This window comes from Impatiens glandulifera, chromosome 8 (genome assembly GCF_907164915.1).
Source record: "Impatiens glandulifera chromosome 8, dImpGla2.1, whole genome shotgun sequence".
NCBI classification, from domain to species: Eukaryota; Viridiplantae; Streptophyta; class Magnoliopsida; order Ericales; family Balsaminaceae; genus Impatiens; species Impatiens glandulifera.
The window spans coordinates 46,676,196-46,701,652 of NC_061869.1; the positions used below are offsets into that span (position 1 = coordinate 46,676,196).

The window sequence follows — 25,457 nt, forward strand, 5'->3', positions numbered from 1 at the left end:
TCTCCCATACTTCCTTGGCAATGTTACATGTTCGGATCTTTGCAAAAGTGTTCTTGTCCAAAGTACAGTATATAGCGTTTCTGGCCAAATTATCGAGGTTGTTCTTCCTTCTATCATCATTGGTCCAATCGCATCTTTCCTTCTCAATCTTGATTGGGTTGTCAGTAACAATATACCACATGTCATCATCTAGAGATGCAAGATACACGTTCATACATAGCCTCTAGTCAATAAAATCTTCACTTTTGAACATAGGAGGCTTGGTGAAAGAAGTCATGTTGGGATCGAGATCGACGATGGAGACGGGGTCTCACAAAGTTGAACACTTACACACACTCTTCGTTTGATATTAAATATATTAGAAGTTAATATCGGTTTTTATTCTTCGCAAGTCATCACAAACTCTTGAACAGAGTTCAAGTGCGGAAATGTTTATTTCGACTTGAAGCAACACAACTGGATTATGATAATGTAATGAAGAAAGAACACACGACACAAAAAGATGTTTATAGATGTTCGGAATCAAAATTCCTACGTCACCCCTTCTTCTCAACCTTGAGAAGAATATTTACTAGAAGATTTGGTTCAATACAACACTTGTACAAACCTAGTCGAACAACTAGGACTTAATTATTGCATGTTTTCGAACTCCTAGTACACACACTCTGTTGAACATAAACAAATTATGTCAACTTACAACACTGAATACTCACACAGAATAGGCAGTATGGTATACAACTTTAATACTCTAGCAAACTTGAAGGTTTTAAGACTTTTAGAGCTTAAGAGAGTAGTTAGAAAATTGATGCTTTTACTTGTAAAATTGATGATGGAGTTGATAAAGATTGTTGAACACACTTGTGAAACAAATTGTCTCTTGTCTTCTTAAGTAGGCAAACTGCAACAGGAAAAATTTGCTTCACCAACGAATATATCTTCTTTAGAGGATACTAGTCCTAATTTGATTAGTTGAGTTCCAGAAGGGTACATCAGAGAAGATCCTCTTTTGATCCTTTTGTACTTTTATGATAGTGAGCCAAGAATTCATTAATGGAGCTTGTTGTACTAGGAACGTTCATTGTAGAGGATTTGAATAATATTGGTATATGGCAACGACTCATTAAATAACCGATCTCATTTAACACCGGATACCACTGTACTACAATACCTTGTTGTTATCTTTAAATATATTAATATACTTGATATGACTTAGCAATTATATATATATATATATATAATATAACTTATATATATAATTGAACTTAGTTTTATCCATTTATTATCAAAATCATTTCATAAATTATAATTTAACAATTTCTCTCTTTTTGATTATTTAAAATAAATATTCAAAACCTGGTAGTTTATAATCGTTGGCTAATTATTCTAAGTTAATTAGCTAATTTAATCTAACAATTTCTCCATTTTGATTATTTAAAATAAATATTCAAAACTTGGTAGTTTTATAATCGTTGGCTAATTATCCTAAGTTAATTAACTAATTTAATCTAACAATTTCTCCTTTTTTGATTATTTAAAATAAATATTCAAAACCTGGTAGTTTTATAATTATTGGCTAATTATCCTAAGTTAATAAACTAATTTAATCTAACAATTTCTCCCTTTTTGATTATTTAAAATATATATTCAAAACCTGATAGTTTTATAACCATTGGCTAATTATCCTAAGTTAATTAACTAATTTAATCTAACAATTTCTCCCCTTTTGATTATTTAAACTAAATTATCAAAACCATGCGAGTTTATAATTAAATTAGTTTAAGAATTATCGTAATCTAATAATCCTAAAATATTTTTAAGGTAAGAAAACTTACTCGAGAAGTGACTTCGTGAGGATGTTAGCCACTTCATGCTTGTTGCCTTCATATGCTATGTTTGTCAGCAGTCGACTGTCCAGATGTCATGCATATTCTTCCACGTTGCAGTCCTGATTTATCTGTATTTATAGACAATAACAACTCTGGTACCCATTTTTCTTTGGGTCTGTCGCTTATTAGTCCCTTAGGAATCCATACTTTGATTATTTTGATGGACTTCCCGTTGTGTGTGTGTATATTGTATTTGGCAGATTGCTCTCTACCTGCTGATGATTCTTTAGCTTCAAAGGATGATTTTTGGTACACATTTCTTGACTTCCTGTCATGTTTTTCCTTGCCATACCAACTGGTTGTCCTTCTCTCGAGTTTCAGCCAGTTTGAAGTTGGCTTAACATAAATCAATTCATCATTTGAAGTCAAAACATCACATTTTGGATCATTTTCTTTATTAGTTAAACTACCCATGACAAAACTTATTGTCTTAATCTTGTCTTTCATCGGGTTTAACTTTTCACAAGACTTGTCTGGGCTGGCATTGTCAAATCCTAAACTAGATTTGCATTTGGCAGGCCTTAGCAGACTAATTTGTTGTCTAACTGCATCTCCAAACCTCATCCAGGAACTGACCACGTATGTTAAACGTTGGTTTTCATAAAATAGTGTTTGAACATTTTCCTTGAGCTTCTCATTCTCAGATGAGAGCGCAGCCACTTTGATTTCAAAATCTTTTGGTTTAGAAGTTTGAGATGAAGAAGAGTTATCAGTTTCATATTTCAATCTCATTTTATTAAAAGTGCAGCAGTTAAGTCAATTTTTGTAAATTCTTCGGAGGAGAAATCAAATACCTCAAATTCTTTCTCAGCCATGAAGCATGTAACAACTTTATCATCACTGTCATTGGATGATGAGTCGTCCGAATCGTTATCGGCCCATTTTCCATTGCTTTCAGCAACCATCAGAGCCTTCTGCTCTTTCTGGTTCTCCTTTATTTGGTCGTTGATCTCACACAATTGGATCAACTTCTCCCAAATTTCTTTAGTAGAGGAGCACGACTTGATCTTTCTGAACATATTCTTGCTCAGCGCCTTGTAAAGAATATCTATGGCGATATTATCCAAGTTGTTCATCTTCTTATCTTCAGTCGTCCATTTGAGTCTTGGCTTCTCAATCTTTATCGGACTATTAGTGATGACATACCACATGTCGTCGTCTTGTGAGGACAAGTACACTTGCATACAGAGCTTCCAATTAATGTACTCTTCATTTCAGAACACGGGAGGCTTATTGGTGAAATCCATGATGATATCTGATTGCTTGAGAATAGAAACAACAAGCTTTAATACCACTTGTTGGGATCGGGATCGACGATTGAGATGGGGGTCTCACAAAGTTGAACGCTTACACACACTTTGATCGATATTAACTTTGTTAGAAGTTAATAATTGGTTTCTATTCTTCACAAGTCGTCACAAACTCTTGAACTGAGTTTAAGTACGAAAATGTTTATTTTGACTTGAAGCAACACAATTGAGATTAGAGTAGTGCAATAGAAAAGAACACACGATACAAAGGATGTTTATGGATGTTCTGAGATAAAACTTTTACGTCACCCCTTCTTCTCAACCTTGAGAAGGATATCCACTACAAAATTTGATTGAACACAACACTTGTACACAACCCAGACGAATAACCAGGACTTAATTATTGCCTGTTTTTGAACTCCTAGCACACATGCTCTCTGTTGAACAGAAACGAATTCTGTCAACTTACAATGCTAATAAACTCACACAGAATATGTAGAATTATAATACAAATTTTTAACTCTAACACTCTTGAAGGCTTATGAATCTTTGAGATCTTGAGAGAGTTGATAGCTTAATAGTTCGCAAGAGGATTGTTTAGAAGCCCGTATCAAGCAAGTTTTCCTCTATCTTCTTAAATAGGCAAATGTCAACGGACATATTTTGATTCATAAGACATCTTTCTTGATCTTGATTGGTTGAATTTCAGGATAGTACATCAAATGAGATATTCTTTGATTTTGTCTGTACTTGGATGATAATATACCAAATTGTCATTAATAGGATTATGATTTATGAGGAGCGTAAATCTCAGAAGTTTGACTTATCTTTGATTCTTTTGGCAGGGTTCTGCTGCTACCAAAAGGTCTTCATCATTCTTACACCAAAATAGAAACAATTGCTGGAGAAGCCTAAAGCTGACTTCTGATTAATTCGGAAGCGTTCCAATGTATCACCAAATTATAAAATTACCAGATGCACTTCATTTTGATATAAAATTGATCTGAGAAAAAAAATGTCGACTTCGTTTTAAAAATAAAACCGAAATGCAAACTACCGGCTCCGCGTTTGCAAAATATTGATCTTTGATAAAAACCGACTACACTTTCAAAAATACCAGTCTTGATAAAAACTGATTACGCCTTAAAAAATACTGATCTTGATAAAAAAATGATTACGCCTTTGAAAAATGCTAATCTTGATAAAAACCGATTACGCCTTCAAAAATACCGATCTTGATAAAAACCTATTATGCCTTCAAAAATACCGATCTTGATAAAAATCAATTACGCCTTCAAAAATACCGATCTTGATAAAAAAAAAATGATTTGTTCAAAAGGTCAATCCTGTACATGATTAAATTGATATAGTTAAATAATACTACTATTTAATTAACTACTTTACTTAACATATTGTTGTTTCAATATTTAAATAACGCTAAAACTTAGAAGCATGACTAGGACCGGAAGAATGATTGGTTAAAACTCAAACTTTATACAACCGATTTTCAAAAAGCCAACTTTATAAGTAGAGCTCATTTTTAAAACTGTATGAAGGACATAACACAAAGGCCCTTTCCCGAGTATCACTAAACTTCGAACCAAATGAAACTCAGTATAAAATATATTTGTACATGTACACATTTTTATCTATTTTTCTAAAATCAATTGGCAACTATGTCTTCAAATAAATAATATTCTCTTAAATTAATTATGTTTAATTAATTTAAATCAGCAAATCTCAAGATTATTAAAATTTGAATAAAATTAATTATTTTACATAATTGATTTTAAAAAGTTGTCAAGTACTATAAAAATCTTGTAAAAATAATGTTTTATTTTAAAAAGATGCATGACACGCAAACCAAGGTTCAAACCATCGAACCTCGAGCCACTTTGGGCCCGTATGCCATGTGTTAACCACATGCGCTACTACAAGATTCTCGGGGGTTACAACTTTTTTGGCGACTCTACTAGGGAATAAATGTTTAACTCGAAAATATAAAACTTGGATTTTATAACGTTTATATCACATTTTTATACTTAATAGGTTTGTCTTACAAGGTACACTCCTATGTGCAAATATTGTCAATGTGGAATGACAACTTGTTACAAACCGAGTGGTGTTGCGAGAGGAAAAACTAGAATACCCAAGATTGACCCCACCCTTTGGCAATGAGTCATCTGATAGGATGGAGACATTGTGGAGGTGGAAAAAATTCCCAATTGAGTAGATATTTTCTATTTTATGACAGGGGTTTACCCCTTCCACTATCGGTAAATGAAACTCTCTTATCATTCCACCGTATCTCTTGATAAGGTGCTCAAGCAAACTCTATCTCTTGATAGGTACTCAAACAAAAGTCCTATCATCCGAATAGGTATCCAAGCTCTATCACCAGAATAAGTATCCAAACACTATTATTTGAATATGTATATATTCTCAAATGACAAAAATACCAAGCCTTGTTTGTCAACAAGTACAACGATCGTTTATACATGATCATGATGAAACCTTGTCATTCGAATAGGTAGCTCAAAACCCTATCCCTTGATAGGTGCTCAAACAAAGCACTATCACTCGATAGGTAATCAAACCTTGTTATTCAAACAGGTAACTTAAATTCCTATCCTCCGACAGGTCCTCAAACAAAACTCTATCATTAGATAGGTAACCAAGCTCCATCTCTTGATAAAATACTCATACACACCCTATCTCTTGATAGGTATTTAAGCCTTATTTGTCGACAAGCACAATGATTATTTGTACATATCATGTTCAAATCCTATCTTCCGACAGGTAATCTCATAAAGTTCTGTTCAAAATCCTATCTTTTGATAGGTACTCCAATTAAGTCATGTCATGTTCTTTATATAAACTCTCTTGATAGGTTTTTAATCCTTGTTTGTCGACAAGCACATCGATTATTTGTACATAATAATGTTCAAATCCTAACTTCCGATAGGTAATCTCACAAAGTCTTGTTGGAAATCCTAACTACTAATAGGTACTCCAATAAAGTCATGTTCTTTGATATAGTCCTATCCTAGTCCTGTTCTCTGATAAATGTTCTATTCCTAATTCACAACGACACATGAAAGTATATATGTTGGTAGCACTATGATCATTTATACATGATCATTCTCAACCTCACTTGTGAGTGACCTTCACGGAAAGTTTGTTAACTTTCATAATAAACATTGACGATACCATGATCATATATATACATGATCACACGATAGTAAGCCTCATTAGGAAAGCTTGTTAGCTTCCTCATCGAGACTCATCTGTTGATAAGTTTCATGATCATATGTTTATGATCACCAAAAATGTTACTTGTCAGTAACCCACATGAAATGCTTCTAAAGCTTTCATGTTCTCTGCATATTTCATAATAATAACCCTTAGCCATTTATACATGACTAAAACATGAATAATTTATTGATATTCATGCTAGATAGGAATTGATGTTTCAATACCTACAATTACCTTTACCCCCATAGATTTTACGGATACTTTGTTAAGTTCTGTAAAAACATGATTTTTAATAATCATCCTTGTTAGGATAAATATTAAGGAATGGATTTCCTAAAGCAACGCTTGAAAGCATCTCGACGAATGCTATGTATAGCATTAATAGGTCACTCCAATCTCGACACGCTACAGGTTTTATCTTTCTAAACCCCCTCAATATAAATTGGACAAGATGACCTAATGTTAAATGTCATACTCGAATAAGCATTTTTAAAAATCGGTTTGTTGTATTCAAACTCGATTCGAGAGAGAAACTCTATAAGCACTAAAAATTTACACTCCAATTTATAATATTAAAATAATTATTTTGAATTATTTTTTAATAAATAAAATCAAAATAATTAACCCCATGGCCAATAACACATTTAAAACAATTAATTAGGATTAATTATTGTGTTAATTAATCGAATTAATTAAAGTTTAAGGCCAATACGAAAAATAATTTTTTTTGGGATAAACGTTGTACCTATTTTATCCTAAAATAATTTTAGAAAAATAAGGGACAAAAATAAATAATTTAGAATTATTTGATGTATCCATTTCATCTAAAAATAATTGTTTATTTAACCCTAAAAATATTTTAAAAAATTAATTGGTAAAATATTTTCCATGTTTATTTTAATATTTTGTGTTTTTAAAAAGATCAAAAATAACGAAAAATGTGGAAAAAATCGATTTCAAATAAACACTTAAGGATTTAATAAAAATATATATATGTGTGATCATGTGTGCCCGAAACTAAAGGAATTAAATGCAGCGCACATCAGAACCATCAGATGAGCGCTTGAATTTCATTTAGTACCCAAGAAAGAGTCACGTAGCTGGTTGTAGCCAAAACAACGTGCGCCCGGGCCACAACGTAAAAACTAACTTCCCGTTAGTAAGGACGTTAAAGGAACGCCCAAACGCAATGAAATCTGGACGGAACGCTCCAACGCGCTCAAAATGACGTTGTTTTGAACGCCACCTTCTTCTTCATCTTAACTCCGTATGGATAAGAATGAAGAATCATGGATGATTTCTCCAACTTGGAAATCATCCGTTAGTCCACCATTTGGCTCATTTAAAGCCCAAAATGATCACCCTACGATAGTTATAATTTCAACCTATCAAAATAGGAATGAATCATCCTTATTCTTACGACTTTAACCAAGAACAGCCAAAAACTATTAATAGCTTTTAGTCCAATTCAGGCCACTAGAAGCCTCCACCGACTTAGATTATCTATAAATAGCCCCTTAAGTCGTTCCCAGAAAAAGAAACCAACTCAAAACCCCCAAATTAAAGAAAATAAAAAATCCTTCATTAAGCTTGAAGCTTTTGGATTTTTCGAATTTTCTGTTTGAGTCCTTAAAACTTGTATCTGAGCATCCAAAAGATTTCCTAAGGATCATGGAGTGTTCTCCAATCCTTGGTAAGGTTCCAATTATTCTCTAATTCATATTTATAGCTTGAATTTGAAATTTGTATATTTTAAATTGTATAAGGTTGTATGCTTGCTGTTTATGGTGTTTTATGGTTGAAAATTCATTCCTAGATGATTTGGAAACTATTTGGATATGATAGAACCGATCAATCGATCTAAATAACAAAAACCCAAATTTGAATTATAAAAATTTAAAAAAACGGGTTTGTTGTTCTCGGGTTAATTTTGTTGAATCACAACACATAAAGCATTCCAACATGATTATGATTATGTAGGACAACTATTTGGATCATGTTTAATCAATTCAGATCATGTTTGCTCAAAATCAAAACTTTAAAATAAATTGAAATTTTTGAGTTCTTGAATTGTTCAAAACGATCAATTGGTTTTCTTGCTTTGGTACCAATCAAGTATATGTAGTATAAGAAAGTTATTAGATAGCTCATTACACTTCAAAACAACTTTAAAATCAAAAACTCAATTTTCGATTACAAATTGTTTTGAACAAATTGATCATCATCTAGGTTGATTGATACCTTGAGATGATGATCAACATGTTCTTGGGAACTTTGTGAATCTACCTATGCTCTTTGATCAAAGAATATGAGCTATAAAATGAATTAAAAAAAAAATCTACACTTGGTGTTCTTGAGGACCTAGGATTGTTATCCTAGAATCGAGAGATCCAACCGAGGATCCTCAATCCAGACTGGGACCAAGGACCGAGAAATCGAACCTAGGATCGAGACCTAGGATTAGTGTTTTGAGCTAGGACCGAGACTTAGGACCGATGTTCTTGAGCTAGGACCGAGAGATCTGACTGAGGATTCTCATTTAGGAACGAAAGGTCCGACCTAGGACCGGGAGTTCTAACCTTAGTACCGAGACTCCCTAACCTTAGGACCGAGTGTCCTAACCTTTGGACCGAGACTCCTTAACTCTAGGACGAGAGTCCTAACCTTGGGACTAAGACTCCCTAACCTTGGGACTCAGAGTCCTAACTCTAAGACAAAGAGTCCTAACCTTGGGATCGAGACTCCCTATCCCTAGGACCGAGAGTCCAAACCCTAAAGACCTAGACTCCCTAACCCTAGGACCGAGAGTCCTAACCTTAGGACCGAGATTTATAACCTTGGGACCAAGAATTCGGGGTTTCTAGGCTACCTTGGGCACCACTCAATGCATCTAGCACTAGTCCTCTAATCTTCCACTCGACGAAAGTGCCCGACTCAACTCCTCCACCTGAGTCAACTCTAGTCCAATCAGTACAAATCTACCATGTTGCCGATATAAACCCTCCCCAACCGAGAAGAAAACCTCCCCGGCTGCATCTAGTCTCTCTACATCAGGAACTGAAATATTCACAAACATCGATGTAGAGATTCAGCAGTCCGACTTCTCATCTCCAGCGCTGAAACATGTGTCTCCTCCATAATCTTCTCCATCTCCAAAAGTTCATGTGCCAGCCACTAACAAGGAAGTGTCCATTCGGGAAAGTGAATAGGTTATTCCCCTACAAATCTTACTAGTCGTCTCCCCACATCAACAATCGACTCCTCATTCAGCAGAGGAGTCATCACAAGAGACGGTGAATCTCCGTGGCCTTATCTAGGACTCTCTTGCTCCCCTGCAATAGAGTATTTCCACTCTCTTTGAAGAAATGGAATCTCTCAAGGAGCGGGTGTCAACTACCTCGATTACTTCAGCCTATGACAATATTCTTGACCTGGTTACGAAGGGTACTATAGAGACTGTTATAATCAAGGAATCATTGAGTAGGCTCAAATATGTATTGAGTAATTCCCTGGGCAATCATAACTATGAGCTCTCCGCAAAGATCGATACAATCGGATTTCAGATTGCTGAAGTCACGTATTTCCTTAAAAGATTAGGGGATGATGATGTTAAAAAGGGGGAAAGTAGTGGAGGGAAAGTAGTGAGGGGGAAACCGGGAAGAGGAATGTAGCAAGGCAAAGAAGCCAGCTGGAGCTGGCTCAAACAAGCTACAAAGGGATAAGATAAACAATGAATACTTTACTCATTTATATTTATCATTGTCTATATCGATATATTTATCTATAGTTCCTTATGCATCATCACTTAGTTCTAACATCATCAAAAAGAGAAAAATTATTAAACTAATTTAAATCATTAAAAAGGAGGAAATTGTTAAATTAAGTTAAAGAAGAAAATTGTTAAATTAAGTTGAATTATGAAAAACATTTTAATTGATTAAAATGAACTTAGGATAATTAAAATGAACATACATGGTTTTTATGAATAAATAAAACTAAGTCTAGTAATGTGTTAATGCACAGGTAAAATTGAAGACGCACTAACAACAAAGTTGTCATCAGATGAAGAAGCGTTAACAACAGAGTTGCCATCAGTTGAAGAAGAGCTAACAACAGAGTTGTCATCAACTAAAGACTCTCTAGCAGTAGAGTTGCTCAATCAGCAGAGTTTGCTAACAGTAGAGTTTCCATCAACTGAAGACTCACTAGAAACAGAGTTGATCAATCAACAAAGTTTACTAACAGTAGAGTTGCCACCAGTTGAAGACTCGCTGGCAACAGAGTTTCTCAAACAGAAGAGTTGCTCAAACAACAAAGTTCGTTGGAAGTTGAGTTCACTCATTAGCAGAGTAGTTCATCAGTAGAGATGATCAACAACTAAGTTCTCTATCAGCAAAGTAACTCATCAATAGAGTTGATCAACAAGTGAGTTCGCTATCAGCAGAGTAGCTTATCAGCAGAGCTGATCAACAATTGAGTTTCCTATCAGCAGAGTAGCTCATCAGCAGAGCTAATCAATAGCTGAGTTCGCTATCATCAGAGTAACTCATCAGTAGAGCTCGCTATCAGCTGAGTTCTACATCAGTTGAATGCGTATCTGCTAAGTCAAGTAGTTGAGAACTAATAAACTGAAATACAACAAAATGTACAACCAGCTCTCTTTTCTGACATGCAAAACGATAAACGAATATTCCATTCCACTATGCAGTAAAACTACGTATGCCATGCATACCACAATCGTACCATTGCCATGTATCGAAAAAATGGATTCGACCGTTGTCATGCTTCAAATATAAAAAAGCATTAGAGAACAACGGCGAATACTCTCAGCCAAGTTATTGTTCAAGCTATTTGGCAAGTCACTATGTTACGCATACATGAGATGATATACATCGTTAATCTTTTGTATCATTTGATAATCATTTTACTTGTGTAAGTTGAACAGATAGTGGTATGTTCAACAAGATAGTGTGAGAGCTAGGAGTTTAGACATACAGGTGTTAAGACATGTGATCTGAGTGGATTTGTGTAGAGGCTATACAAATCAAATTCTTCTAGTAGAATCTTTCTAAAAACAGAAGAAGGGGTGACGTATGAGTTTTTATCTCCGAACATCCATAAAATCTTGTGTTGTCTTTTCATTGCTTCATTCATTCTTATATATGCCGCTTTAAATCCTATAAGTATTTTCCGCACTTGAAACCGTTCAAGAGCTTGTTATGATTTTTCCAAGAATAGAAACATATTTTTAATCCCTAATAGGATTAAAATCGCATTTAAGTGAAAAATAGAACAACAATATTCAACCCCCTTTTACTGTTGTCTTCGATCCTGACAAGTGGTATCAAAGGAGGTTTTCTATTCTTAAGCTACTATAGATATCTGAATCATGTCTTACCTAAACAAGATTTCAATATTCTCAAAGGAAGACTATGATGACTCGAAGATTAGAATGTAAGCACATCTAGAACAAGATGATGATATGTGGTATGTCATCACAGATGGTCCCATGAATATACTAAAGGTCAACACAACAACAAATATAACGGAGGGTGCTCCTCAGATGACGGAGAAATCCGGATATGAGTGGACTGCTGAAGACAAGAGGAAGGCCAACCTCGACAATGTAGCCAAAGACATCCTCTACAAAACTCTAGACAAAAACATGTTCAGAAAGATCAAATCATGTTCCTCTTTCAAAGATATCTAGGAGAAGATGACTCAACTTTATGAAGGAAACAACCAAAAAAAACAAGCTGATAGTTGTCACACAAAAGTTCGACAATATCAAGATGCGCCTGGGTGAGACTATGATGAGTTCGAGGAAAGATTCAGCAGCATAGTCATCGAACTCTCAACCCTGGGAAAGGTATATATCAATAGGGAAGTTGTTATCAAAATTATGAGAGCTTTGCCTAAAGAATGGGATATCAAAATGATGACTATGAGGGAATCCAATGACCTTAACAAGATCGAGATGTATGATCTCTTTGCCGATTTGAAGGCCTATGAGTTTGAGAAAAACTCAAAGAATGAGGAGAAGTCGTCCACCACCATCACAACACAAGCATTGGTGGTTGATGAAGAGCCACCTACTTCGACATTTACCAAGTCTCCTAAACAGATCAGCAACAACGCAATGTCATTATTTGTCAATGAGTTTGGCAAATTCATGAGGAAAAATCATTCTAACTCTAATCTTAACAAAGATAATTATAAAAATGAATCTAATGCTAATTTAAAATGTTTTAACTGTGATAAACCAGTCACTTCATGGATGACTGCAGGAAACCCAAAAGGGATGACAAGAAGCCATTTGAGAGGAAATACAAGGATCGTAGATCTACTAAAGAACAAGAAGGAATAGAAGGCTCTGCTTGCTGAAGAAAGTAAGAGCAAATGGGCAGAAAGTGATTCCGATGAGAGCTCTTCAAGTGAAAGTGAGGAAGAGATTGTCAAATGCTTCATGACAGATGACAAATAGGTATTTGATTTCACCTCTAATGAATTCACATGAAAAGATTTAATTATTGCACCCAATGACATTGTCATTGAGTACAAGAAACTGTCAGATCTTTTTGTTGGGTCAAATTATTTTGACTAAGTGTTGAAATAGTTTGACTATTGGAAATTTGATGATGAAATGATGAATGGATTATATATATATACGTCTAATTGTTTTTATTGCAGGTGTATCGAAATCAGATTTCATTAGACTTGGTTCTAATGAGGCTCATTAGACCGATTTGGTATTTGATCCATGATATTAGACGTGCAGTCTAACTCGTGGAGTTAAAAGTGCAGTTTAATGGATTCGGAATTAGACGTGCAGTCTAATGAATCCGTAATTAGACGTGCAGTCTAACTCATGGAGTTAGACGTACAGTCTAATGCACTTGTAGTTAGACGTGCAGTCTAACTCATGGAGTTAGACGTGCAGTCTAATGGACTCGTAATTAGATGTGCAGTCTAACTCATGGAGTTAAACGTGCAGTCTAATAGACTCGTAATTAGACGTGTAGTCTAACTCATGGAGTTAGATGTGCAGTCTATTGGGACACAACTGGATCACCACTTTTGAGTCGAAGCTTAAGTATGGTTGAACCCGAAACTAAATTTCAGAATGAGTTTCGATTCCTTCCCTTACTAAAGTAAGATCGAACACTATCAGACAATCAAAGAAAAACAAAAATCGATATCAAGTCTGTCTGATAGTAGTTAAGATTTTAGAGAATAATTGAAACACAAGCATAAAAAAAGAAATTTAAGCGAATTCAGACAAGCTGTAAAAAAGTATGTTATGTGTTCTCGTGATTTTTATCCAATATAACATTGATTTGCGTTTGGAGTTTGGACTTCAATGCTGATGGGCTCTCATGTTTCGATTTTGCTTACTTGTATGTTCTTGTATGTTGGGCTTCAAGTTTGGGCTTTTATTTATTTTTTCTTTCACAAAGCAAAAGTCAGCAAAATAAAATAAAATAATAAGATTCGTATCAATAATATATATTTATTTTATCTTATTTATATTTTAAATTTATGTATTTTCAAAATATTACCTAAATAAAATAACAGTTTATTATTTGAAATTTTATTTTATTTTTTAATATCTAATATATTTTAAAAAAAAATACTATTAATAATAATAAATTAATTTTGTCAAACTCAATTATTATTTTATTTATTATTTGAATATATTTTGACCAATTAAATTTTATCTTTTTCAAAATACCTAATAAATAATGATAATAATTCATTTAATTTATTATTCACCTTAATTATTTGTTTGTAACACTTGGATTTTATTGTTTTAAAATAATCTGTAATTAATTATTATATGATTCAATTGATTAGACATCATTCTTTAACATAATTTCTAATTCTCTTGCAATGAGTCCGCATGTGATTTTAGAAAAATATTTTTATAGGTTCGAAATTATTAAAAAAATATAAATTTAGGGTAATAAAAATGAGTGTCTACAACAATATTTTCTTTTCTCGATTAGTTAAAGAAAAAATTGGGTAACAACTCTAAAAAGTCAAAACTAATTGATATTATTAAATCTTATTTCAATTCCTCACCTCATTGTATACGAGATAACTTCTCAAGAAGTCGTACTCTCATTTCGTTTTACAAGTTTCGAGAGGAAGATAAGCCACAAAATTTAATGAAATAATAAACGTTTTAAGATGTCGATAATTTTTGTACGAGCGTTATAAACGATTAATTTATTCTTGATGTATGGATTGAGAATTAATGACTCAATCTATTATATAGATAAATTTGGGAAACAAACTTAGCTAATAAAAATACAAAACTATCTTAGGCCTGGCTCTCTTTAAGTTTTTTAAAAAATTCAACTAAAATCATTTTTTCAATCAATTACTTATCAACAATCACATCACTGATTTCATTAATTAAAATATTAAAATATCATTTATTTTAAATTATTATTTTTTATTTTATTAATATATATCAATACATTTTAAGTTTTTTTATCAAAAATAATCATTGTTTTCTCAAAATAATCATCAATCATTATATTTTCCCCCTCTAAATTTTTGAAAAAATCTTATTCTGAATAAGACCTTAATATTTTATACAATTATTCAAATAGGTGATAAAATTTTAAATAAAATATTTGTAAAATAAATCTTGTCTCAATAATTATTTTCTAAGTCTCCCAAATAAGAGTCTTGTTTATTTTATCACGACACCCTATTTAATATTTACAATAACATAAACTCTACTCTTATTTCATTTTTTTTTTATCAACTCTTACATTTATTCATGAAAAATAGTTAAGAATAGTTTTATAAAATTTTCTTATAAAAAAGGTGCAGTATCTTAAGTGGTTGTGGATAAGAAAGCTTGATTGTGGTATATAAGGAATCCGACCAATATTTATGGTCAGTGTGAACTTGAACTAAAATTGTGGTTGGCTTAAAAAAATAACAAAAAAGTTTAAAACAAAATGAGTGGATAAAAATAAATATATTTTTTTTAATAATTAAATAAATAAACAATGAATTATATTAAATATCTTTAAGAAATTAGTTAGTATTATCAATTTAAACAGTAAAAAAAAATTGGGGGTGAGCTAAGTAGATCATTCTGATTGCTGTTTGTATCCTTCTAGACTTTGGGTACTCTAAACTATAAATTTCTTTCAATAAATTTTTATAAGAAAAATATAAGATATATATATATATATATATATATATATATATATATATATATATATATATATATAATGTTTTAGCATTAAAAATAATTAAAAATAATAAAATATAGTTAATTAATAATATAGTAAGGAGTTTTAAATCCATGTTTGTAAAGGGGTTAGGTGGAATAAACTTGAGTTTGTGTCCGTGTTGGGATATATATTGGTTGTTAACTTGTTATCGCTGGTCCTTCACGCGAATCAGATGCTTTCAAGGAAGTACAATTTTTTGGTTCCTTAGACGCCTAATTTAATTAAACAAAGCAACATTATATTAAATAATTAATAAACTTGCCATATCATACTATTATTTTTTTTTATCATTTTCTCATCCAAATTATTCAATAATGACTATTTTAATTGTCACTATTAGTCTATTAGTCATGCTTAATAAGGGTGATTTTTTAAATATTTTTTTTAATTTAAAAAAATAGCACTATCATATCGTTATGACCTCATTTCAAGTTCAACTTCTAAAAAGTTTAATTTATTAGGTGATAATTGCAAAATAATTGAGTACCTTCATTGAAAAAAATTGAGAATCATAACAAATTTAAACATGAGAATGTTATGATAATTTAGATTTGAATGAAATATGAATTGACTGAAATAATTTTAATTATTTTTTCTTTTTAAGTGAGATCTTAATAAAATTGTTCCAATAATTGACCTATAGTAAATAAAAATATATATCGTTTTCAACCCATACTCTGAACATTAATTTTGATAGATAAATACATAATTGGTAAGATTGTGTTTTAATATAGACAAAATGTATTATTTTATTTTTGTCTTTTGTTTCATGTGGATATAAATTATAGGTGTTTGATTTTTTAGGTTATGAAAACAATATTAGAAGTCCTCGAGTTTAAGCTGATTAAACACCTATTGAAAATTAGTCATGGTTATTTTTCACTTTTTATATGATATAGTTAATTAGGTCTTGTTAGGTTGGATTTATTGAAAATTGGTGATTATTTTTAATAATTGAGGATATATTTTTTTTTTTAATAAGATGACTTAAAAAGGTATTAATTTATATAAATAAAATAAATAAAATAAATAATAATAATTTAAAATAAAGTTTATTTTAATATTTTGGTTAATTAATTTATTGATTTAATGGATGACAGAAAGAAATTTGATAAAATGACCATAATAAAGCCTTTATTTGGGGAAATGACCAGCGCCCAATCAAATTTAAATAAATGACCACTTTCCCTTGTGTTATGACTAAAATACCCCGTCGTGTCAAGCTACGCTCACGTCTCGCGATAGCACACTCGACGAATACGGAACCCTAATTCGTTGGACTCACGATGACGGCCGTGTCTCGCGACGACTCTCGCGACGGCACGCTCGCCACGCAACAGCACAATCGACGAATTAGGGTTCGTCCGAAAAATATGAAATGATCATTTGCATAATTTTTATTAGGCACCGATCATTTTCCCAATTAAAACAATTATTATGGTCATTTCATCAAATTTCCTGAGGAAGAATGAAGTTATGTTTAATTTTTTTTAGTTATTTGAATAATCCAAAACCTGTTAATAGATAAAATAGTCTAAAAATTTAATCTTAAATAAGTTTTAAATTATAATGAAAATGATTATACAAATCACATCTTGATAAGTCAAGTTGACTTTGAAGGCGCATATTTTGTGTTATATATTTTTCTTTTTTAAAGTATAATATTAAATATTTTGATAAATTGACTAACAAAATATTTTGAAAAATATTTTGAATAAAGAATTTATTATGAAATTTTAGCTGATCTATTCTTCTTAAAAATAATAAATATATATATATAATAATGTTTAATTTTTAAAATATTCAGATTTTTGGTTCGAGAGTTGCGGTTAATTTGATATATATGTGAGAATAAATGGATACTTGAGTTGAATTTGGATTGACCCGCCATAAATTTAAAACGGTTAAAATAAAATTAAAAATATTATGTGTATGGTTCAAACTTGTAACTAATAAACACAAGTATAACCCTTTAACCAACTAGGCTAATAATACTTTATATTTTAATTTCAACACCAAATTTGATTAACGCTGGACGTTTTAACAATATAAGTTCAAATTTTTTAACTATCTAATTTATATAATTATGATTAATTTTTCAAAATATCTGAATTGTTAAGTCGAGAACTATGATTAATTTGAATATATATGTGCGAGTAAATTAAAAATGCTAAAAGTATTTTTTTTTACATTCTAGTTAAAACTTTGGTAAGGCTTTGAATCTAGTTGATTTTTCAGATTCAGTTGATTTTTCTTAATAAATTAAATTATTATTTATTATGTAAGTTTATATTCTATACATTCAATAAATTTAATGTATTATAATCCATCTATCTATATATAATATCTATATATAATATAATATAATATATATATATATATATATATATATATATATAAATGCTTAATTTTATTAAAAGTGTTCGGATTGTCGTGTCAAGAGCTGTGATTAATTTAGATATATATGTGAGAGTAAATGAATACTTGATTCGAATTCTGGGTTGACCCGCCCATAAACTCAAAACAGTTAAAAATAAAATAAAAAATGCTATAAGTATGTTTTGAACTTGAACTTAACAAAATAAGTACAACTCTTTAACCAACTAAACTAATAACATTTTATATTTTAAGTTTAACATCAAATTTGATGAATGCGGAACATTTTTAACTAACTAATATATATATATATATAATGTTGCTTAATTTTGAAAGTGTCCGAATTACCGGATCGAGAATTGTGGTTAATTTGGATATATATGTGAGAGTAAATGGATATTTGAGTCAGATTAATCATATATTTTTATCTGCGATTGCGATGCACGGAGATCTTAATTTTTTTTAATATTTGATCATATATATTTAGTGCTTCCTTCTTTCTCAATAGTAGAGTTTATCACTATTCACTTTAGTTTATATCTAATTTTAAAATAACTCATCCAACAAAATTAATTACAAAAATATTCATATAATAATAAAGATTAAAAAAAAATCAAATTCACAAATTAATTACAACAAAATAAAATAAACAACAATAATACAAATATTCCCCTTTCTCAAAATAATATGTAACCGTTACTCTACTCTTAATAATAAAATAAAGAAAGGATTAATTGAACTTTCCGTTTTGATTTATATATACAATAATATTATTAATTAATTGTTATTATTTTTATCAATAAAATCTTATAATACTTTAAAAAAATATTTAATTATTTGATTTATTAATAAAATTATATAAATATTATTTTTTATAAAATTTAAATGAAAAAAATACTTTAATTTAATTAATTAAAAACCTAAAAATCTTATTTTTTATAAAATCTTTTTTATATGAAAATTTTTTTACTAAAATTTTGTATATTACATCTTATGTTTTCAATCACTTAAATTTTATAAAATTTAAATTTTACATACAAATAATATATATAAAAGTTCTTTAATTAAAAATTCATATAGTATTTTTTATATAAAAAAGTCAATTAAAATCTCAACTAAGGACTTGTTCGGATTGTGGTTATTTGAATAACCTAGAAAGAGAAAAAAAGTAACGAAATAATTTAAAATAGAGAGTATTTTAGTATTTTGGTTAATGAAATGAATGATGTGATTGGTGAGAAGAAATTAATTGAAAACTGATTTTGTAAATATTAAATAAAAAACATTTAAAGAATCAGGCCTAACTAAATATCAAACAAATAAGCTCTATAATATTTTATTATTTTTTATTTTTGGTAATGCCTTATGTTGAAAGTAATCTAAGATATCATAATTATAAGTAGACGCGTTGATTATGCAAATGCTTCTTCTCCAAACGAGAGATTCAAGAAACGATTCGTTTCGTTAATCAAACAAAAAGGAAAACCCATCAGAGTTTTTTCTCACCTTTGTCTCTGTCAATCGGAAAAGGTTAGTCAATATATAAATAATATATATATATATATATATATATATATATATATGCATGCATATTTTTCTTCCATTTCATACAGGAAACCAGCCAAACATGTTTAAGATTTTGTAATAAATTCGCAGCTATGTTCATGTCATCCGCCGTTGAATCTCTAACGTTGGATTCCGGTCCAATCATCCCTAATGTACCTTTAGTTAGCTTCCTGGAACAACTACAGGAAACTGCTCTCAAAACATTCGGGTCAAAAGATTTCGACCCGAAACTCTACGTGGATCTTTCCCTGAAATTCGATTTATCGGATACTCAATCCGCCTTTGATAAGTTGTCACAGAACGGGTCGGTATCCGCTCAGGATCTCAATGGGTTCATCCAAAGATACTTGAACACGGCGGAGGCGGATTTAGAAACCGTTTCTCCGGTGGATTTTTTGGCGAACCCAGATGGGTTTTTGCCAATGGTGGAGAATAAGCAAGTTATGGAATGGGGTTTAAAGATTCATGGACTGTGGAAGCATTTAAGCAGGAAAGTTTCAGATGATGTCCTCAGGAAACCCCAACTGCATACTCTACTGCCGTTGCCCGGTCATCTTGTTATTCCGGGCTCCAGGTTTAGGGAAATTTATTACTGGGATTCTTATTGGGTTATTAGGTCAGTTCTCATTTCCAAATTGTTTTGTTATATCATATTTTCATGTAGATTATCATATCAGACCCAAATTTAATCTATTGGTTAAAGCTATTTGAATCATAATCTAATCTTATACCAAACCAAAAAGATCACTTTCAATTGTAACATTGACAACTTTTTAATGTTACTGTTTTGATAGTGACAATATTTTAGTTTACAATGATATAATTTTAAGTAACAGTTGCAGGGCACAATATCAGTCAGCAGATGCAGTCCTAAGAATCCGAAAAATCTTGGCTATTCATAAGATTTCAAAATTGAAAGATTTGGAATACCTATTATGTGTTGGCTCATTTTTGAATATCAGGGATTCCTTTTTGGTCCTTGTATTGATTTTGGAATACCGAGAACTAGGCAAGATCTTCGGGATGGTCTTGAATGTAGATTGGAAGTTCCAACATAATTGTTGATGGGCATTTGTAGTTAAAGCCTCAATGGTTTCTATTAGTAGCAAGTTTAGCTGTTTCCTAAGTAAAGAAAGCACACATCTTTATATAGAGAAAGAAATTGGTATTCTAGTATTTTAATTGATTCATGTATGGGGTTCAATTTTAGGCATTTTCTCTTGAATGGTATTTTCTTATTGCTTAACTGGATGGGTGGACAGGGGATTACTAGCAAGTAAGATGTATGAAACGGCTAAGGGGATTGTGATGAATCTGATTTCACTTTTAGAGACATATGGACATGTTCTTAATGGAACAAGGGTATATTACACAAATAGAAGGTATATATTGTCTCATTCTTATGTTTGTTTACCCATGTTATGTTTTATTCATCACACAACATTGCTTCAACTTAATGCTATTTACTACGAGTGTAAGAAGTCGGTTATGTTTGTGTTTTTTTTATTTGACCAAAACATCATTAAAATTTGGCTAGTTCTATCATGAATTGGAGTTCACGACTGCTGGTTGATACTTTTGAATGTTTTGATATATACCAATATCTTTTGTAGTTGAGTTAAAACATACAACTAACCCGCAAGAGTTCAGTTTGACTACTCTTTTTTAACTGAGAGATGTTTGCAGGGATCATCAATTACTTTATTCTTCCATTCAATATGGTGCGATTTCAGTGTATTGGAAATGTTTGACCAATATGACTAAACCCCTACTATTTACATCTCAAAGAATATTTCTTTTGCTTTGCTAATCCATTTATTTGATGCTTATTGCAGCCAACCGCCACTTCTGAGTTCCATGGTATATGATGTATACATAAGAACAAACGACAAGGAATTTCTCAAGAAGGCTCTTCCAGCCTTAATAAAAGAACATAATTTCTGGAATTCAGGTACCAAGAAAAAACATTCTTAGATTTTATTGATTAAATCATTCACGGGTTTCTTTAGTTTGAAGAACATATATTGCCTAGCTTAAGAGAGTGTAGAAAATAATCCCTGCAGGCTAGTTATAAGAATATTTGGTATGATCATTTGGAATATTTATTAGTCTTTTGTATGTTTATTTAAGGCATAACTTCATCATTATGTAATTCATTCAAGATTTCCTCAACTTATTTAGGAATATTTCAGGAATACATGTTGTGACAGTTGAAGATGAAAAAGGTTGCAGCCATACACTAAGTAGGTATTATGCAATGTGGAATGAACCAAGGCCAGAATCCTCAACCATTGTAAATCCTCTAAACACAATTTGTTATTAGTTGTTGAGATTTTTACACTTTCAAAATCAATGTACCCAAAAGATAACCACTCAAAAGCCACCATTCTCAATTCAAATTAAAAACCTAACATAGGAATTGAATTGTAAATAAATTCAAATTCCAATTATACACCTTAGAGAAAAAAAATTGCAGTAAAAGAAGATGTGACTGATACTTTCCTCTTCATATTCACCAATAGGACCGAGAAACAGCTTCCAAGCTGTCTAGTGTCTCTGAGAAACGTCTTCTCTATCGTGAAATAGCTTCTACAGCTGAAACTGGATGGGACTTCAGCTCAAGATGGATGAGGTGAATACTTAAAGTTTGCAAAAATATTTGAATATTGAAAACCAGTTTATCAATCCAATATAAGATCGTTTTTCTTATGTGTTTTCATTGCAGAGATGAAAGTGATCTCACAACACTGGCAACAACATCTATTTTACCTGTGGATTTGAATGCTTTCATTCTCAAGGTGTGAAAAGTTTGAACTCTTTTGAAATGCATGTTATTATTGACTTTTAAATTTTTTCATTTTTAATTATCTTGTAATAGATGGAACTTGACATATCAGTTTTGGCGAAAGAAAATGGAGATCGCGAAACATCTTTACAGTATTTGAAAGCTTCTCAAGTGAGAAAACTGGCAATGAACTCCATCTTCTGGAATGAAGAGAAGGGACAATGGTTTGATTACTGGCTCGATGGAAAATCTTCACTCCAGGTTTGACAAGATCTCTCTGAAAATATTGTTAATGTCTTTCTAAAGTGTTAACACATACCCTATTTCGTACTTTTTTAAGGGTTACAAATGGAAATCTTCGCAACAGAATATGAAGGCATTTGCTTCTAACTTCATTCCTTTGTGGATTGAGCCTTTTCACTCAGGTTTGTGGTGATCACATTCTCTTGCAGAATGAATATATGCTCTCTTTTATGCTGTTTTTTTTGTCAAATTTATTTTTCTAACCATGATATTTTGGAAAAGACTGTTATTGTTGGTCAAACTCTTTATTTAGAAAGAATATGTATGCTAGTGTGGAACCAGCAAGAAACGATTGAAACTAGTTTGTCTAAATCGATCTGTTGTGTTCAAATTTGTTTGTTCATAAATTTGATCTAGTTGAGGCATAGAAATGTCACAAACGATGATCTGCTGATATATAAACATGTATCCATATCCAGATGAGAAATTAAAAAACAAAAAAGAAACTTGTGAAAATGCATACAACATGAATTTTGGTGAGAACATCCTTCCACACAAAATTCTCTCAAACAAATTCTTTATTTTATGATATTTCTAATGCTTTGAAACAATATTTGAAACAAGAATGCTCATAATTTGGCAAGATTGATCATATTTGATATTTTAATCCTCTTCTAATGTGTTTTCTTTGTTTTACACACGTGAAGATGCTGCTATGGCAGCGAAAGTAATAAAAAGTCTTAAAGATTCTGGCCTTGTATGTGCATCGGGAATTGCTACTACTTTAACCAATTCTGGACAACAATGGTGAGAATCTCTCTTATTCCTCTTCCTCGTTCACTCCATCAAATGTTTCTAAATATTAGCTTCTTTTTAAAACACCATTCATCATGTTTTCTTAAAACACCATTCTTTTTAAAACACCATTCATCAATGAGTGTTGGATCCAAATAAGATTTTGTTTAGCTTGTTTGATGTGGGGTTATTTAGAAAGTTTAGGTTGTGAAATCAAATTCTTGTTTGATGAAAAAATAGGTTTTTGATGATGATTTGGTTAAATTACTAAAATGTCATTTTGTATTTAAAATTTAAGTTTTATAAAATACAAAAATGGTATTTTAGTTGATAAATAAGTGATTTGATGGTCGGAAAGATATATTAAAGGATATGTGATATGACAGTTTTTTTTTTTTCAAAATAATCCAAGATCAAGCAAGTTTTTGGAGTTTGTATGATGTAGAACAAGTATTTTTTAGGTTTTAAAATAAAATTCATTTATAAAATCACTTAATTTATCAACTAAATTACCAAAATACTTTACAGAATTTGAAAAAACTCATAAAAATTTCAAAAAATCCAAGATCAAACAAACTCTTGGGGCTTTGATTGAGGAAGTAGTTTTTTGAGTTTTGTTTGTTTTTTTTCTAAAAAAATCAATGTTTGATTAAAACTAAAAAAAAAACTGGTTTTTATTTATTTTTTACCAAATTATCCTTCATCTCTCTAGATTTTTATTTAATAATTAATTTATATTAAAAGAAAAGTAAGGAATAATTTTAATATTTTAATAGATAAATATATTGATAATGTGATTGTTGGGTTTTGGGGGTGAGTTTTATCCCAATAACCAATCCATCAAAACAAGTCCTTGGAAACAAAGTATTTGAATGGGTCCAAATCCAAATACACTTACAATACTAAAAAGACCAAATCCAAATGCACTTTCAATAATAAAAAGACATGATGATAGAAGGCGATGTTTGATTGGGTTGGGCGAGGGCACAAAAAAATCATCAAACTGTAAAGATTTCATGGTAATCAGACTATTGATCATCAAAGAGAGACATTTCAGGGTTGCAAAAGTTTTTGTATTCCAGTTAGCCACACCTTTCATACCAAATGTATCTGGATATGTAAAAAATATTTAGATTTCTCAACCAAATTTATTGAAGGTTTCTAAATGAATTGCATCTTTGTGAAGGGACTTTCCAAATGGATGGGCACCTCTTCAACACATGATTGTGGAAGGCCTGCTAAAGATGGGAACAAAAGAGGCAATGTCCTTAGCACAAGACATTGCCCATGGTTGGCTAAAAACCAACTATGTCACTTTCAAGAATACCGGCGTGATGCATGAGAAATACAATGTGGAAACATGCGGGGAATCTGGAGGTGGTGGCGAGTACAATCCTCAGGTAAAAGAGTGTTTTGTCATTTTTTTTCTTGGTTCCGTGGGTGAAAAAGATATGCAATTTAGATATTGACAGTTTTTGGTGTGTTTTTATTAATGTAGACCGGTTTTGGCTGGTCAAACGGAGTTGTATTGTCGTTCTTGGAGGAGTTGGGATGGCCAAAAGACTTGAAGATATGATGTTGACGATGCAATCTTTTCTTTTTGTTTGAAATTAAATTGTGATATTTTGTTCTCATGTAATCAATCCTGGATTTCACCCATTGTTTGTTTAGTACCGTGAATGTAAATTTATGTGTAGTTAATTATTACCTTTTGAATGATAAAAGATATCATGAACGAAAGAAGGGAAGCTTGCAATATGTGGGAATATCAGAATTTTAAAGTGTTCCAAATGGATGTATACCGGATTTTATTACTCATGAAATTCAGGTGGCTATGAAATGAGAAGGCTCAATAATTGTCGTTAACTTGTGACAATCCGCAACAATGGAGGTCTCGATACATCTCGAGACACAGTTGTTTTATCTCAAATTGTTTTCCAAAGAATTGATGATTTTTGCTGAATCAAGTTAATGTGATTCTCTTAATATCATTTATTTTTTTGCATGGAGGATCTTATCTAGTCTAGATTCATGACAGATATTT

At 31.3% G+C, this 25,457-nt stretch overlaps 1 protein-coding gene across 1 annotated transcript; it reads left to right on the forward strand.

Annotated features, from left to right (window-relative positions):
• The first annotated feature begins 19,476 nt into the window (after positions 1–19,476).
• LOC124911879 (probable trehalase) lies at positions 19,477–25,083 on the forward strand. Its single transcript, XM_047452410.1, has 12 exons — positions 19,477–19,554; positions 19,681–20,206; positions 20,853–20,972; positions 21,426–21,541; positions 21,783–21,883; positions 22,113–22,222; positions 22,316–22,388; positions 22,469–22,636; positions 22,716–22,800; positions 23,326–23,425; positions 24,600–24,813; positions 24,912–25,083. The coding sequence occupies exons 2-12, from the start codon at positions 19,683–19,685 to the stop codon at positions 24,987–24,989; spliced, it is 1,689 nt and encodes a 562-aa protein (XP_047308366.1). The 5' UTR covers positions 19,477–19,554; positions 19,681–19,682; the 3' UTR covers positions 24,990–25,083.
• The last annotated feature ends 374 nt before the right edge of the window (positions 25,084–25,457 follow it).

What these genes read in the sequence shown, in the direction of transcription:
- LOC124911879 (XM_047452410.1), top strand. Translation starts at nt 19,683, where the DNA reads ATGTTCATGTCATCCGCCGTTGAATCTCTAACGTTGGATTCCGGTCCA. An exon ending in ACATAATTTCTGGAATTCAG is followed by an intron (nt 21,542 to 21,782) that starts GTACCAAGAAAA and finishes GGAATATTTCAG; the next exon opens with GAATACATGTTGTGACAGTT. An exon ending in GATTGAGCCTTTTCACTCAG is followed by an intron (nt 22,801 to 23,325) that starts GTTTGTGGTGAT and finishes ACACACGTGAAG; the next exon opens with ATGCTGCTATGGCAGCGAAA.